We start from the raw sequence: 17295 nt of genomic DNA, 5'->3' as shown, positions 1-17295 counted from the left end.
GGTAAGAACTTGCCCTCTGGTAGACAGAATCACTATCTCTATTCTTCATGATTATTTGCTGTTTAAACATCCTTGAAAAGATGTTTGGAACAAATAGACAGTTAATGACTCAGCTTATAACACATGCAGAAATATGAGAGACCTATGGGGAATTGTCTTCCAACAGTGTCTTTGTTGGTCAGATCACAGGAGACCCTGAAAATTATATGTAGAATAATGTAATTAATCATTCTTATTTCAAATGCAGTAATTTTGAATGCCAAATGTTATTTAGTTATTTATGCTTTAGTATTCTTTAAAATATTTCATTATTGCTATTTATTTTTATAGACTTTTAAAATTTCATGGTACTTTTGCAAATATTCCCTTACAATTATATGTTTTAAATAACTAATGAATATTAACTATTGATGAAGTCTAGAGTTCAGTTACTTCAACCTTATTGTAATTCCAAACATATGACCATTTGAATGAATGGAAAAGCCTGAAGCTCAAAGCAATATAATTAGTAGAGAACATGTTTTAAAATAGGATATATAGTATTAATGCATTTGATGTTTGTAGTAACCTCTGCTTAATCAAACAAAGTACAACCTCAGTGAACTGAAGCCAACATACTGGAATACTCAATTAACTTTTGTCCTTCATGGAACTTTTAGGAAGGTCAAAAGGCTAGAGAAAAAAAAAAGCTTAAAATAAACAGGGAGAGCCAATCTAGTGGACTTATTATATAGTTTAGAGTCTGCTTCCAGAGCATATCCTGTGGTTATGGATGTTTAGATTTTATATGATCTTGCATTAAAAACACATAGTACGTGCCTGGCATATAAGAATTGTCCAAAAATTGTTAGATATAATTATTATTACTTTTTAAACTACTAGAAACAGTATAATTTTTTTAAGAGCACAGGCTTTGACATCAAAGGTCTGGGAAGGAATTGTGTCAGCAATAATGAGCCCTGAGAAATTATACGTTACTCGTCTTTCAGCCGTATGTTTCCCAGCTCTAAAATGGGGACAATATTCCTATGTATATTTCAGGAGGAATAAATAAGTTAACATACGTATTGAATGCATGTCTTCCACACTGCATTTGTGCCTTTGCTGGTTCTCTGTAATCCACAGTGGTAGGCTCCAGTTTTCTAACTTTTTACAATTACCACCTGCATGTTTAGCCATTTTTTCCCCCTAAACTTGGGCATCTTTTGCCTGTGTGGCTAAGACCAAAGGGAGTTTGAAGTTTAACTACATGATGTGTCAGGACATATTTCCGCCTGTAAATTTTGTGTTTTCTTTAGAGCACTTATATTAATTAGTAGTTAACTATTAAGACTTTTTAAGAGTAGTTTCAGGTTCACAGAAAAATTGAGAAAAATGCACCAAGTTTTCTCATATACCCCACACCCCCAGGCATCCATAGCCTCCTCCATTATCAACATCTCCCACCAGACTGGGACATTTGTTTACAATTGACGAACCTACACTGATACATCATAATCACTCAAAGTCAATTGTTTACATTAGGGTTCACCCTTGGTGTTGTACTTTCTATAGGTTTGGACAAATGTATAATGACATCTATCATTATGGCATCGTATAGAGTCTTTTCACATAAAATATCCTTTGTGCTCCACCTCTTCCTCCTTCCCCTCACCCTCAGCTGCTGGCAACCACTGACTTTTTTATTATCTTTATAGCTTTGTGTTTTCCATAATTTCAAATAGTTGGAATCATACAGTATGTAGCCTTTTTAGATTGGCCACTTAGTAATATGCATTTAAGGTTGCTCCATGTCTTTTCATGGCTTGATAGCTCACTTCTTTTTAACACTGAATAATATTTCAGTGTCTGGATGTACCACAGTTTATTCATCCATTCACCAACAGAAGGACATCTTTGTTGCTTCCAAGTTTTGTCAATTGTGAATAAGGCGGCTATAAACATCTGTGTGCAGAGTTTTCAACTCCTTTGGGTGAATACCAATAAGTACTCTTCTATACATTTTAAGTCTTTATGTGAGGCCCAAATTGTCAGCCAGATTTCACCTTTGTATACTTCATGTTTATTCCTTACACATGAACCTCGGTAGGAATCATCCCAAGCCATCAAGGAAGTTCTAAAACAGTGAATCTGAAATGAGACAGCATCTGATTCTGTTGTTTCCCCCGCCACAAGTTTTCTTGGCTCCTACAGAAATTCATCTTCTTTTCCCTCAGTGAAAAGCTCTAAAAATGGCAGGGATAGTGTAGGGTGATGGACCTATTTGTTAGTCTACCAAATACCCCCTAGCACCCTTTCCCCAGGGACAGAGACTATAATTATACTGACATAACTAGTAGAAGCCACAGGGTAATATTACTTAAAAAATTCAAAGCTGCTAGAGTTACTAGCCTTTCTATCCATAGCCATAGAATAGACAAGCATAATTTTTGGAAATTCTGTGTCAGTAGACAACCTGTTTTGAATGTAACAGCCCCTAGCACAAAGCTCGGTGCACAGTAAACCTCGAATAAATGATAACTGCAGTTGTTATTGCAAAATGTCGATTCTGATGATGACGATGATAATTGAGAAAGTCCATAATGTTGCTCTAGAAAACAGCGAAAAATCCTTCAACCTCAATTATTAAAACTTACCCAGGATATTGTATTTCTAAGTAAAAGATTACATATTTTTCAAAAAACTGTTCTAATGAGGTGTATATTTGATTCCTGGCTAACAAGAAGGTTAATTTCATCTGATTATTACATCTCTGATTAATCAAGGTGAGGTTTTAAATGTGTAGAGAAATCTAAATATATAGGAACAAAGTATACTAGAAAGGCACATTTGAATTTTAACAGCATAATCATCTCTTAAAAATCACTATCTTTGAAGAGCCTTATCTAAGAGAACTACAGAATTGCTGCAATAGTTTCTTAAATTTTACTACTATTTGAATATTCATTTATTTCCACAGCAATATCTCCTGAGATAGCAGATGATAAGTTTCCCTTTCCAGGGATCTATGGGATAGATATATAGTAACAATAACTTGTTTTCTTCCTCTATTTGCATAACAAAAACTCCAGGATCCTATTTTTTTGGATTATCTGAAATAGGAATCAAAAGTATTTGCTTTCCCTGGGATTGAAATAGCATCTACATACTGGAATCTATATATATTTATGGGTTATCTATATTTATAGAGATGGCTGTTGAAAATACGAAGAGTTAAATATTCTTAGCATTTATCCCTAACTTGTCTTATCAGTATTGTTTTTCACTTTTGAGTAGCATTTAATTTTGCTTCACCACAGATTTCTAAACTTGAGAAATCTTTATTCTAGGTATAACAGTAGTCTCTCCATTTTGCTGATTTCTATTTGTCTCTATTGAAATACAGTTATCTCTTGCTTATTAAAGTTGATGCAACATTCTTAAAGTATTTATTTTAAAATGTATTCATGCATTCTCATTGACTTTTGGTAAAATTTGAAAGTATTCTGCTGGCCATATTTTGGACCAGGAGACCTGATAGAGAACAAATATTTTTTGAGATCACATATTTCGTAGAAACTTAAAAAAAATCAATAGTGATTATGATGTTACTACTCAACTCACATTCCTCCCCACGTGGAAGGAAGCATTTTCAAAATTAAGCATGATTTATCATTAGGTAAAAATGCCTTTACAATTTAACCTTTTTTAATCTCACTGAGTGATTTACTTTATACTTTTATCTTCTAAATTTATTGTTTACTTCCTAAGTTATTTTTTTTAAGGGAAGATCTATATAGTTTATTACTATATCCTTGGATAAAAATATCCAATGGCCAAGGATCCCAGTGTAGTAATCATCAATGGGGGCAAATCTTATTTTGCACTGGAGTCTGTAGTAACACCTGAATATCCACAGTAAGCAAATTCAGATTATACCTTTTTGGTTTATCCCTTTTCCAATCTAATGACAATTAAAAGTTATTGTCAACAGTTGCAGAAAGAATATTAGACTAGGAGTTAGAATATTTGGATTTCAATCAGTCTCTACAACTTTCTAACTATATGACCTTGGTTAAGTTAAAAACTTCCCTAAACCTTCCTTTCTTCCTCTGTAAAGCAGCAATAATAATACCTTCTCCCAAGAGCTATTGTAAAAGCTAGATTTATATAAAGCCTTCAGTACAGGGTCTATTACATTAGGTATTCACCACATATTAGCTATAATTTGATACTGCTATTATTATAACTTCCCATTCTTTCCCTTTCTCTCTCTTTTCTTCTTTTCCTCCTCCAGAATGTATTTGTGTAACTTAACTATTTCTCTTCATATTTACTTGGAAAGTAGGTCAAATTATTCTGCCTTCTGCCAATTAGGTGATGTATTCAGTGCTTTGGGAAATAGTAAGCTCTACAAAAATTAGAGGTGAACATTCGTATTAAATATAAAGGATCTGAATTTTTCAAACATTAAATTTTTTAGAAGTAGCTTTTCATGGTTTAGTGTAAAATACTTTGTAGGAACAATGCAGTCTTCCAGATGATGTAATAGCAGCAGAGAAACTAACATGAGTGTCAAAATAAATTAGGCAGACCTTGGCAATTCTATAAGCAATGTGGCTGAATGATGCTGTTTCTTAGAAAGAATATTTGGAAAATATTCTTAAATTGATAATTTTGCCTTATCAATTTCCATTATGAAAAGCACAATTCTGAGTTTTTGGGAGGATCAGATAGGATCCTTTTTTTCATCAACTGTGGCTTTAATGTACTTAGGGAAGAGTAACAAGGTGATTTCCAAGGGAAGAAGGGTTGTCTACCCTTCTTAAAGTGTGTGATCACCTTGGAGAGCCAACCTAAAAGCTACGTTTTTGTTCTTCAGTTTCCAAATGTGACTTTGAAGCAAATAGCTGTGGTTGGTTCGAAGCAGCTAGTGAGGATGATTTTGACTGGACCTGGAGCTCTAGAAGTAACCTCTCTGCTGATTTTGAGCAACAGGCTCCACCTTGGGATCACACTCACAGCACATCTCAAGGTAAGAAGCATGCACAGTGTCTCTGTACCTACAGACTTTCCCCAGCTTACGGTGGTTTGACCTAATGATTTGTCAACTTTATGATGGTGTGAAAGGAGATACATAGAAACTGTACTTCACATTTTGAATTTTGACCTTTCCCTGGGCTAGCAATATACTTGTGATACTCTCTCCTGATGCTGGGCAGAGGCAGAGCCACTGCTCCCAGTCAGCCACGCAATCACCACGGTGGACAGTTGATACACTGACAACCGTTCTGTTTTTCACTTTCAGTACAGCATTCAAACAATTACATGAGATATTCAATACTTTAGTATAAAATAGGCCCTGAGATGATTTTGCCCAACTGTGGGCTACTGTAAATTTTCTGAGCATGGTTAAGGTAGGCTCGGCTAAGCTGTGATGTTCGGTAGGTCAAGTGTATTAAATGCATTTTGGACTTTGATATTTTCAATTTGCGATGGGTTTATCAGACGTAACTTCATCTTAAGTCAAGGAAGATCTGTAGTTCAGTTTACCTTTGCTCGGGTCTGAGAAGAGAAAGAGAAGCAGTAAAGTTCTGTGTTACTACAACAAATAGTAGGATAGTTGAATATTGTCGATTATATTTATGTTGTCAACATAGAACCACTCCTTTATGGGTTTTGGAGATAGAATATAGATATACTTTTGGCTGAATTAACTGGAATTACCAGTTGTTTTGGGCATAATTTTGACCTAGCTCTAGATAATAGTTTAATATTTATAAGAGTAAATTTGACTAACAGTCACTTTTATTGATTTTTAATTGTTGTATAATCTTCAGTGTAGGGTTTACAGACAGATGTCTCATTTTAGAATTTAGTAGATTAAACTTATGGTTTCTTTTTGTATCCCAATAGGGCACTTTATGTTCATTCTGAAGAAAAGCAACAGCTTATCACAAATTGCTAAACTCCAGAGCCCCACTTTCAGCCAGACAGGACCTGGATGCACACTTTCCTTCTGGTAAATAGTAAAAACAATGGTCAACTACTCTAGCAGCCCAGCGGTTCCAGGCATACTCCTGCATTTACTAGATATTGTAACTTGTCCTGTAATCTGGCTTTGCTTTAAAAATAGCTATTGCATTAGATCCACACAATTAGCATTTTACTTAGGAGCACATTATCAGTATTTGTTGTGTTCTTTCTTAAGATGAAAGGGACTCTCCCTCCAACAATGGATTATAATTTAATTAACACTGCTTCCTGTGTTCTGGATTAAACTCCTTGAGAAAGGTTCATGGGGTCCTGAGAGTCAGAATATGCACCTCTGCAGATAAGCTCTTGCAAACAGGTGACCACAATTACTGCAATAATAAATAAAGGCATCTATTATTATAACTCATTTTTAATTGACTGTTAACTGAGTGGAAGAGTCTAAAAGTTAAATATTTAGTGTGTTCCATGAATCATTTCCATTTCTTTCGTTTGTTCTCGTTCAGGTTTTATAACTATGGCCTATCAGTGGGAGCCGCTGAGTTACAGCTACACATGGAAAATTCCAGTGACTCCACAGTACTCTGGAGAGTATTATATAACCAGGGCAACCAGTGGTCACAGGCAACTGTTCAGCTTGGGCGCCTTACTCAGCCCTTCCATTTGTCACTACATAAAGTCAGCCTTGGCGTTTATGATGGGGTCTCGGCTATTGATGATGTCAGATTTGAAAATTGTATTCTCCCACCCCCTTCGAAGAGCTGCAAAGGGCCAGATCATTTCTGGTGTCTACACACTAAGACTTGCATAAAAAAGCTTCAGTTATGTGATCTGGTGGATGATTGTGGTGATTATACTGACGAGGTCAACTGTGGTAAGTACTTTTCTTTCTGGTCCCTCTTACTCATTTTGATGTGGTGATCTTGATTGGTTCACTGTTTTCTAGTCAGTCAAGACAAAGGCCCTAAGCATTGTTCCAAAGTCAATGAATGTTATGTGTGATTAATTAGTCAAGCCATCAGTCTTTATTATGTACCTTTATGAATTGGATACTAGAGATATAGTGATGAGCACAATTATACAGAGTCCCTGACCTCAGGGAGCTTACCGTCCAATTGAGGAGATATATAATCACATATTTAAAAAATGAATGTAAAATGACAGTTTTGACAGGAGTTTCAAATGGGGGTGCTATGGCTTTCTATAATTATGGCATTGGACTTTCTAGAGGTGGTGACTTAGCTGAAATCTGAAAAATAATTAGTAAATGCATGTATGCAAAGCCCTGATAGATGACTGCATGGCAGCTGCAAGATACCCAGTATGGCTGGAGTAAGGCAATAAAGGGAAACAGGATGCAACATAAGGATGGAGATGGAGGCCAGATTAGCAGATCTTTGTGGACTGTCTTAAGGAAGTTTTCCCTCATCTGAAGGTTTTTAAGAAGGAAGGTAATATAATAAAATTGGCAGATTTAAAAATGTCACTGTGGATACAATGTAATGAATGGATTAGAGGAGAGTAGATTCAGGAGATTTACTAGGAGGCCGTTGGCAGTAGTTCCCCGGAGAGGGGTTGGCAGCCTGTATCACAGTGACAAGTGGTGGAGATGGACGGACTAAAGTTGGAGGAGGGATATTTAGTAGAGACGTTTAAAAATCTTCTGGCTATAGGGAGCAGAGAGTGAGGTGTCAAAGATAAGCCCTGAGCTTCCGGTTTAAATTACCAAAAAGTTTATCGTACCTGATGATTATGTATGTCTTGCAATTTAATAAACCTGGCTCCTGGTAGTGCCTAGTGCATTTGCTCCTGAAAATGAGTCAGAGGCTAAGAGATGTTTTTCTTTTTTAATTACCAACATCAGTCAGAAAAAGTTTGCATCTTTCTTTACCCAGAAATAGCAACAATTCTTTAAATTCAAGTTATGTGCCTATTAAATTGGGAGGCTTACCATAAACCAAATCATTGTAGAGAGTTTTGCACATATGTGGTGTTTAATACAGTCAGGCACATTAAAGTCAGAATTACCATGCAGCTCGTTACACAGCTAATACCTTTAGTGCATATAAAAAAATTGATGATTTCGACAATGGCTGTTATAAGAAGTGTTGCTTGTCTTAAAGTAATTTATTTTTGCAAATTTAGAAAGCCTTTTCATCTTTTTTATGCACTTCAAATCCCACTTCTTAAAAAACGTTAATCTGTTACAGAAAATAAGCAAATCATCCTTCAAACTTCTCAGCATTAACTGAGTAGAATGGGATTATCAAAATACTTCTTGTGACTAAGTATCAGTGAAAGGAAATAGTAGTGACTGTCAGTTTCTCTCGCAGCCTTCCATCTAGACATAGTAATTTTTTTTAAATGGAGACTTCCTTTTTACTTTTTTTTTTTTTCTTGGCTGCGCCACGCGGCATACAAGATCTCAGTTCCCCGACCAGGGATCGAACCACACCCCCTGCAGTGGACGTGCATAGTCTTAACCACTGGACCGCCAGGGAAGTCCCTAGACATAGTAATTTATTAACATAGAATGCGTTAGACATCCAGAAGTTGATGCTCTATTTTCTAAAATATGTTTAGAATGTGGTCTTTCATTTAAGGGTGGAGCCACGTGCCTTCCCTTTTGAAATAAAGATTGAGCATGCAGTCAGTATGAAGACAGGCAATGTAAAAATCTGTTGGCTTTAGTGCCAGTTTTATGTCAAAAACCTCAGTAGCTTGACATCCCCCTTCCTCTGCACAACCCAAGACTGACACCTGCAGGGGACCTGTGGGGTCCAGTTCACGTCCCAGCTGCGTTGATTAGTCACAAGTGAGGAAACATCAAAAGAAAGCTCATCTCCCATTTGCCATTTACTCACTTGATTCCCTTCATTAGGTCTAAGCTCCTGTTCTGTGGTTTTCAGAGACAGATGATTTGTTCTTGCCTGGCTGCATTTATTCACACATCCTTTTATTTATTGTTTCAGAATATTTGTTCACTTTGGCGCCAAGTGCCGTTATAAGATGAATGGTTAAAGGCCAGCTGATGTTTGTCTTTCAAAAATATTAACTTATGTAAATGAAGCTAAAATGTGGAACTCCTCCTTAATTTTAAATCCTGTCCCTTCTGCCCAAATACTGTCAAATGTATTTGTATACATTTGTATACAAATACAGTATTTGTATATTCTATCCCATTTATTCTAAACAAGTACTTGGTGTCGACAAAATCATCACATCTTGAAAAATGCATACATTCCTATATCCTACAAATGTACGTAGAGTATTCAGTTGATAAGGGACTGGTCAATTCTTTAAAAGTGCTTTGAATTCTTCTACTGACTGAAGGGAGTTAGAGGTTTAAAAGCACCAGCTCAAAGGAGCCACAATCCAGTGAGAAGAAAAGATTACCACTGAGGAGACACAGCTAAGAACTGGCAAAATAAGCATAATAATAAGCATAAATAGAGATAGAGAGAGGGGTGAGAGGTTTAGGGCACGTTGGTAAATTGGTGCATGCCAAGGGGAAAGGTAGTTGGGGACGAACAGGAAGTTTTTTTTTTTTTTTTTTTTCATTTTTAATATTTATTTTCTTTCTAATTTTACAAGCAATACATGTTCATTGCTGACAACTAGAAATACATGAAAGCATAAGTTAAAAATTAACAATCACCCATGTTCCCCACTACCCCAGAGGTAACTATTATTACCATTTGGATGCATTTCCTCCCAGTGTCCACATATTTCTTTAACTGAAGTATAATTGAACTACTATGTTAGTTCCAGGTGTACAACATAGTGAGTTGGTATTTCTATACATTACAAAATAATCACCGTATTATATCTAGTTTCCATCTGTCACCATACAAAGATATTACAATATAAATGACTATATTCCTTATGCTGTATATTTCATCTCCATGACTCATTTATTTTGTTAATGGAAGTTTGTACCTCTTGACCTCTGTCACTTATTTCTGTCGATTCTTTTTTTTTTTTTTAAACATCTTTATTGAAGTATAATTGCTTTACAATGGTGTGTTAGTTTCTGCTTTATAACAAAGTGAATCAGTTATACATATACATATGTTCCCATATCTCTTCCCTCTTGCATCTCCCTCCCTCCCACCCTCCCTATCCCACCCCTCTAGGTGGTCACAAAGCACCGAGCTGATCTCCCTGTGCTATGCGACTGCTTCCTACTAGCTATCTATTTTACATTTGGTAGTGTATATATGTCCATGACACTCTCTCACCCTGTCACATCTCACCCCTCCCCCTCCCCATATCCTCAAGTCCATTCTCTAGCAGGGCTGTGTCTTTATTCCCGTCTTGCCACTAGGTTCTTCATGACCTTTTTTTTTTTTTTCCCCTTAGATTCCATATATATGTGTTAGCATACTGTATTTGTTTTTCTCTTTCTGACTTACTTCACTCTGTATGACACACTCTAACTCCATCCACCTCATTACAAATACCTCCATTTCATTTCTTTTTATGGCTGAGTAATATTCCATTGTATATATGTGCCACATCTTCTTTATCCATTCATCCGATGATGGACACCTAGGTTGCTTCCATGTCCTGGCTATTGTAAACAGAGCTGCAATGAATATTTTGGTACATGACTCTTTCTGAATTATGGTTTTCTCAGGGTATATGCCCAGTAGTGGGATTGCTGGGTCATATGGTAGTTCTATTTTTAGTTTTTTAAGGAACCTCCATACTGTTCTCCATAGTGGCTGTATCAATTTACATTCCCACCAACAGTGCAAGAGTGTTCCCTTTTCTCCACACCCTCTCCAGCATTTATTGTTTCTAGATTTTTTGATGATGGCCATTCTGACCGGTGTGAGATGATACCTCATTGTAGTTTTGATTTGCATTTCTCTAATGATTAATGATGTTGAGCATTCTTTATGTGTCTGTTGGCAATCTGTATATCTTCTTTGGAGAAATGTCTATTTATGTCTTCTGCCCATTTTTGGATTGGGTTGTTCGTTTTTTTGTTATTGAGCTGCATGAGCTGCTTGTAAATCTTGGAGATTAATCCTTTGTCAGTTGCTTCATTTGCAAATATTTTCTCCCATTCTGAGGGTTGTCTTTTGGTCTTGTTTATGGTTTCCTTTGCTGTGCAAAAGCTTTTAAGTTTCATTAGGTCCCATTTGTTTATTTGTGTTTTTAATTTCCATTTCTCTAGGAGCTGGGTCAAAAAGGATCTTGCTGTGATTTATGTCATAGAGTGTTCTGCCTATGTTTTCCTCTAAGAGTTTGATAGTGTCTGGCCTTACATTTAGGTCTTTAATCCATTTTTAGTTTATTTTTGTGTATGGTGTCAGGGAGTGTTCTAATTTCATACTTTTACATGTAGCTGTCCAATTTTCCCAGCACCACTTATTGAAGAGGCTGTCTTTTCTCCACTGTATATGCTTGCCTCCTTTATCAAAGATAAGGTGACCATATGTGCGTGGGCTTATCTCTGGGCTTTCTATCCTGTTCCATTGATCTATATTTCTGTTTTTGTGCCAGTACCAAACTGTCTTGATTACTGTAGCTTTGTAATATAGTCTGAAGTCAGGGAGCCTGATTCCTCCAGCTCCATTTTTCGTTCTCAAGATTGCTTTGGCTATTCGGGGTCTTTTGTGTTTCCATACAAATTGTGAAATTTTTTGTTCTAGCTCTGTGAAAAATGCCAGTGGCAGTTTGATAGGGATTGCATTGAATCTGTAGATTGCTTTGGGTAGCAGAGTCATTTTCACAGTGATGATTCTTCCAATCCAAGAACATGGTATATCTCTCCATCTCTTTGTATCATCTTTAATTTCTTTCATCAATGTTCTATAGTTTTCTGCATACAGGTCTTTTGTCTCCTTAGGTAGGTTTATTCCTAGATATTTTATTCTTTTTGTTGCCATGGTAAATGGGAGTGTTTTCTTAATTTCACTTTCAGATTTTTCATCATTAGTATATAGGAATGCAAGAGATTTCTGTGCATTAATTTTGTATCCTGCTACTTTACCAAATTCATTGATTAGCTCTAGTAGTTTTCTAGTAGCATCTTTAGGATTCTCTATGTATAGTATCATGTCATCTGCAAACAGTGACAGCTTTACTTCTTCTTTTCCGATTTGGATTCCTTTTATTTCTTTTTCTTCTCTGATTGCTGTGGCTAACACTTCCAAAACTATGTTGAATAATAGTGGTGAGAGTGGGCAACCTTGTCTTGTTCCTGATCTTAGTGGAAATGGTTTCAGTTTTTCACCATTGAGGACAATGTTGGCTGTGGGTTTGTCATATATGGCCTTTATTATGTTGAGGAAAGTTCCCTCTATGCCTACTTTCTGCAGGGCTTTTATCATAAATGGGTGTTGAATTTTGTCAAAAGCTTTCTCTGCATCTATTGAGATGATCGTATGGTTTTTCTCCTTCAATTTGTTAATATGATGTATCACGTTGATTGATTTGCGTATATTGAAGAATCCTTGCATTCCTGGAATAAACCCCACTTGATCATGGTGTATAATCCTTTTAATGTGCTGTTGGATTCTGTTTGCTAGTATTTTGTTGAGGATTTTTGCATCTGTGTTCATCAGTGATATTGGCCTGTAGTTTTCTTTCTTTGTGACATCTTTGTCTGGTTTTGGTATCAGGGTGATGGTGACCTCGTAGAATGAGTTGGGGAGTGTTCCTCCCTCTGCAATATTTTGGAAGAATTTGAGAAGGATAGGTGTTAGCTCTTCTCTAAATGTTTGATAGAATTCGCCTGTGAAGCCATCTGGTCCTGGGCTTTTGTGTGTTGGAAGATTTTTAATCACAGTTTCAATTTCAGTGCTTGTGATTGGTCTGTTCATATTTTCTATTTCTTCCTGGTTCAGTCTTGGCAGGTTGTGCATTTCTAAGAATCTGTCCATTTCTTCCAGGTTGTCCATTTTATTGGCATAGAGTTGCTTGTAGTAATCTCTCATGATCCTTTGTATTTCTGCAGTGTCAGTGGTTACTTCTCCTTTTTCATTTCTAATTCTATTGATTTGAGTCTTCTCCCTTTTTCTCTTGATGAGTCTGGCTAATGGTTTATCAATTTTGTTTATCTTCTCAAAGAACCAGCTTTTAGTTTCATTGATTTTTGCTATTGTTTCCTTCATTTCTTTTTCATTTATTTCTGATCTGATCTTTATGATTTCTTTCCTTCTGCTAGCTTTGGGGTTTTTTTGTTCTTCTTTCTCTAATTGCTTTAGGTGCAAGGTTAGGTTGTTTATTCGAGATGTTTCCTGTTTCTTGATGTAGGCTTGTATTGCTATAAACTTCCCTCTTAGCACTGCTTTTGCTGCATCCCATAGGTTTTGGGTCGTCGTGTCTCCATTGTCATTTGTTTCTAGGTATTTTTTGATTTTCCCTTTGATTTCTTCAGTGATCACTTCGTTATTAAGTAGTGTATTGTGTAGCCTCTATGTGTTTGTATTTTTTACAGATCTTTTCCTGTAATTGATATCTAGTCTCATAGCGTTGTGGTCGGAAAAGATACTTGATACGATTTCAATTTTTTTAAATTTACCAAGGCTTGATTTGTGACCCAAGATATGATCTATACTGGAGAATGTTCCATGAGCACTTGAGAAAAATGTGTATTCTGTTGTTTTTGGGTGGAATGTCCTATAAATATCAATTAAGTCCATCTTGTTTAATGTATCATTTAAAGCTTGTGTTTCCTTATTTATTTTCATTTTGGATGATCTGTCCATTGGTGAAAGTGGGGTGTTAAAGTCCCCTACTATGATTGTGTTACTGTCGATTTCCCCTTTTATGGCTGTTAGTATTTGCCTTATGTATTGAGGTGCTCCTATGTTGGGTGCATAAATATTTACAATTGTTATACCTTCCTCTTGGATCAATCCCTTGATCATTATATAGTGTCCTTCTTTGTCTCTTGTAATAGTCTTTATTTTAAAGTCTATTTTGTCTGATATGAGAATTGCTACTCCAGCTTTCTTTTGATTTCCATTTGCATGGAATATCTTTTTCCATCCCCTCACTTTCAGTCTGTATGTGTCTCTAGGTCTGAAGTGGGTCTCTTGTAGACAGCATATATATGGGTCTTGTTTTTGTATCCATTCAGCCAGTCTGTGTCTTTTGGTGGGAGCATTTAATCCATTTACATTTAAGGTAATTATCGATATGTATTTTCCTATTCCCATTTTCTTAAATGTTTTGGGTTTGTTATTGTAGGTGTTTTCCTTCTCTTGTGTTTCTTGCCTAGAGAAGTTCCTTTAGCATTTGTTGTAAAGCTGGTTTGGTGGTGCTGAACTCTCTCAGCTTTTGCTTGTCTGTAAAGGTTTTAATTTCTCCATCAAATCTGAATGAGATCCTTGCTGGGTAGAGTAACCTTGGTTGTAGGTTTTTCTCCTTCATCACTTTAAGTATATCCTGCCACTCCCTTCTGGCTTGCAGAGTTTCTGCTGAAAGATCAGCTGTTAACCTTATGGGGATGCCCTTGTGTGTTATTTGTTGTTTTTCCCTTGCTGCTTTTAATATGTTTTCTTTATATTTAATTTTTGATAGTTTGATTAATATGTGTCTTGGTGTGTTTCTCCTTGGATTTATCCTGTATGGGACTCTCTGTGCTTCCAGGGCTTGATTAACTATTTCCTTTCCCATATTAGGGAAGTTTTCAACTATAATCTCTTCAAATATTTTCTCAGTCCCTTCCTTTTTCTCTTCTTCTTCTGCGACCCCTATGATTCGAATGTTGGTGTGTTTAATGTTGTCCCAGAGGTCTCTGAGACTGTCCTCAGTTCTTTTCATTCTTTTTTCTTTATTCTGGTCTGCAGTAGTTATTTCCACTATTTTATCTTCCAGGTCACTTATCCGTTCTTCTGCCTCAGTTATTCTGCTATTGATCCCATCTAGAGTATTTTTAATTTCATTTATTGTGCTTGTCATCGTTTCTTGGTTCCTCTTTAGTTCTTCTACGTCCTTGTTAAATGTTTCTTGCATTTTGTCTATTCTATTTCCAAGATTTTGGATCATCTTTACTATCATTATTCTGAATTCTTTTTCAGGTAGACTGCCTATTTCCTCTTCATTTGTTAGGTGTGTTTTGACCCTGCTCCTTCACCTGCTGTGTGTTTTTTTGTCTTCTCATTTTGCTTATCTTACTGTGTTTGGGGTCTCCTTTTCACAGGCTGCAGGTTCGTAGTTCCCGTTGTTTTTGGTATCTGTCCCCAGTGGCTAAGGTTGGTTCAGTGGGTTGTGTAGGCTTCCTGGTGGAGGGGACTAGTGCCTGTGTTCTGGTGGATGAGGTTGGATCTTGTCTTTCTGGTGGGCCCGTCCACGTCTGGTGGTGTGTTTTGGGGTGTCTGTGGCCTTATTATGATTTTAGGCAGCCTCTCTGTTAATGGATGGGGCTGTGTTCCTGTCTTGCTAGTTGTTTGGCATAGGGTGTCCAGCACTGTAGTTTGCTGGTCGTTGAGTGAAGCTGGGTCTTGATGTTGAGATGGAGATCTCTGAGAGATTTTCGCCGTTTGGTATTACGTGGAGCTGGGAGGTCTCTTGTGGACCAGTGTCCTGAAGTTGGCTCTCCCACCTCAGAGGCACAGCCCTGATGCCTGGCTGGAGCACCAAGAGCCTTTCATCCACACGGCTCAGAATAAAAGGGAGAAAAAATAGAAAGAATGAAAAAAAGAAAGAGAATAAAATAAAATAAAGCTATTATAATAAAAAATAAGAAAAAAATTATTAAGAATAAATTTATTAAGAAAAAAATTTTTTTTAATTTTTAAAAATAGATTTATTAATTTTTATACTAAAAATAAGAAAAAATTATTAAGAAAAAAATTTTTTAAGAAAAAAAATTTTTAATTTTTTAAAATAAAAAATATGAAAAACCTTATTAAAAAAAATTTTTTTTAATTTTTTAAAAATAGAAAATGAGGAAAAAATTATTAAGAAAACATTTATTAGGGAAAAAAATTTTTTTTAAGTAAAAAAAAAAAAAAACAGAAAACAGAAGGACCTAACCCTAGGACTAATGGTGAGAGCAAAGCTATACAGACAAAATCTCACCCAGAAGCATACACATATACACTCACAAAAGAAGAAAAAGGGGAAAAATTAATATATCCTGCTCCCAAAGTCCACCTCCTAAATTTGGGATGATTCGTTGTCCATTCAGGTATTCAACAGATGCAGGCACATCAAGTTGTTTGTGGAGCTTTAATCCGCTGCTTCTGAGGCTGCTGGGAGAGATTTCCCTTTCTCTTCTTTGTTCCTACAGCTCCCAGGGTTCAGCTTTGGATTTGGACCCGCCTCTGCGTGTAGGTCGCCTGAGGGCGTCTGTTCCCCGCCCAGACAGAACGGGGTTAAAGGAGCAGCTGATTCGGGGGCTCTGGCTCAGTCAGGCTGGGAGGAGGGAGCTGTACGGAGGAGGCGGGGCGAGCCTGTGGTGGCAGAAGCCGGCGTGACGTTTCAGCAGCCTGAGGGGCGCCGTGCGTTCTCCCGGGGAAGTTGTCCCCGGATTACGGGAGCCTGGCCGTGGCGGGCTGCACTGGCTCCCGGGAGGGGCGGTGTGGAGAGTGACCTGTGTTCGCACACAGGCTTTTTGGTGGCGGCAGCAGCAGCCTTAGCGTCTCATGCCCGTCTCTGGGGTCCGCGCTGATGATAGCCGCGGCTCGCGCCCGCCTCTGGGGTCCGCGCTGATGATAGACGCAGCTCGCGCCCGTCTCTGGAGTTCGTTTAAGCGGCGCTCTGAATCCCCTCTCCTTGCACGCCGCGCAACAAAGAGGCAAGAAAAAGTCTCTTGCCTCTTCGGCAGCTGCAGACTTTTTCTCGGGCTCCCTCCCGGCTAGCTGTGGCGCACTAGCCCCTTCAGGCTGTGTTCACGCCGCCAACCCCAGTCCTCTCCCTGCGATCCGACCGAAGCCCAAGCCTCAGCTCCCAGCCCCCGCCCGCCCCGGCGGGTGAGCAGACAAGCCTCTCGGGCCGGTGTGTGCTGCTCGGCGCCGAGCCTCTGTGTGGGAATCTCTCCGTTTTTCCCTCTGCGTCCCTGTTGCTGTGGGATCCGCGCTGATAGCCGCGGCTCGCGCCCGTCTCTGGAGCTCGTTTAGGCGGCGCTCTGAATCCCCTCTCCTTGCGCGCCGCGAAACAAAGAGGCAAGAAAAAGTCTCTTGCCTCTTCGGCAGCTGCAGTCTTTTTCCCGGACTCCCTCCAGGCTAGCACCGAAGCCCGAGCCTCAGCTCCCAGCCCCTGCCCGCCCCGGCGGGTGAGCAGACAAGCCTCTCGGGCTGGTGAGTGCTGCTCGGCACCGATCCTCCGTGCGAGAATCTCTCCGCTTTGCCCTCCGCA

The 17295-nt window shown here is 38.0% G+C and overlaps 1 protein-coding gene across 1 annotated transcript in view; it reads left to right on the top strand.

The window, feature by feature from the left end:
• The window catches only part of MALRD1 (MAM and LDL receptor class A domain containing 1), a 607787-nt gene that overhangs the window by 148336 nt on the left and 442156 nt on the right, over positions 1-17295 (top strand). The window contains exons 16-18 of the mRNA XM_061181405.1: positions 4862-5014; positions 5896-6001; positions 6480-6847. Of these exons, the coding sequence (XP_061037388.1) occupies positions 4862-5014; positions 5896-6001; positions 6480-6847 (627 nt within the window). The remainder of the gene's footprint in view (positions 1-4861; positions 5015-5895; positions 6002-6479; positions 6848-17295) is intronic.

Source organism: Eubalaena glacialis, chromosome 2 (genome assembly GCF_028564815.1).
Source record: "Eubalaena glacialis isolate mEubGla1 chromosome 2, mEubGla1.1.hap2.+ XY, whole genome shotgun sequence".
NCBI lineage: Eukaryota > Metazoa > Chordata > Mammalia > Artiodactyla > Balaenidae > Eubalaena > Eubalaena glacialis.
This window is presented reverse-complemented; position numbering and strand designations above follow the sequence as displayed.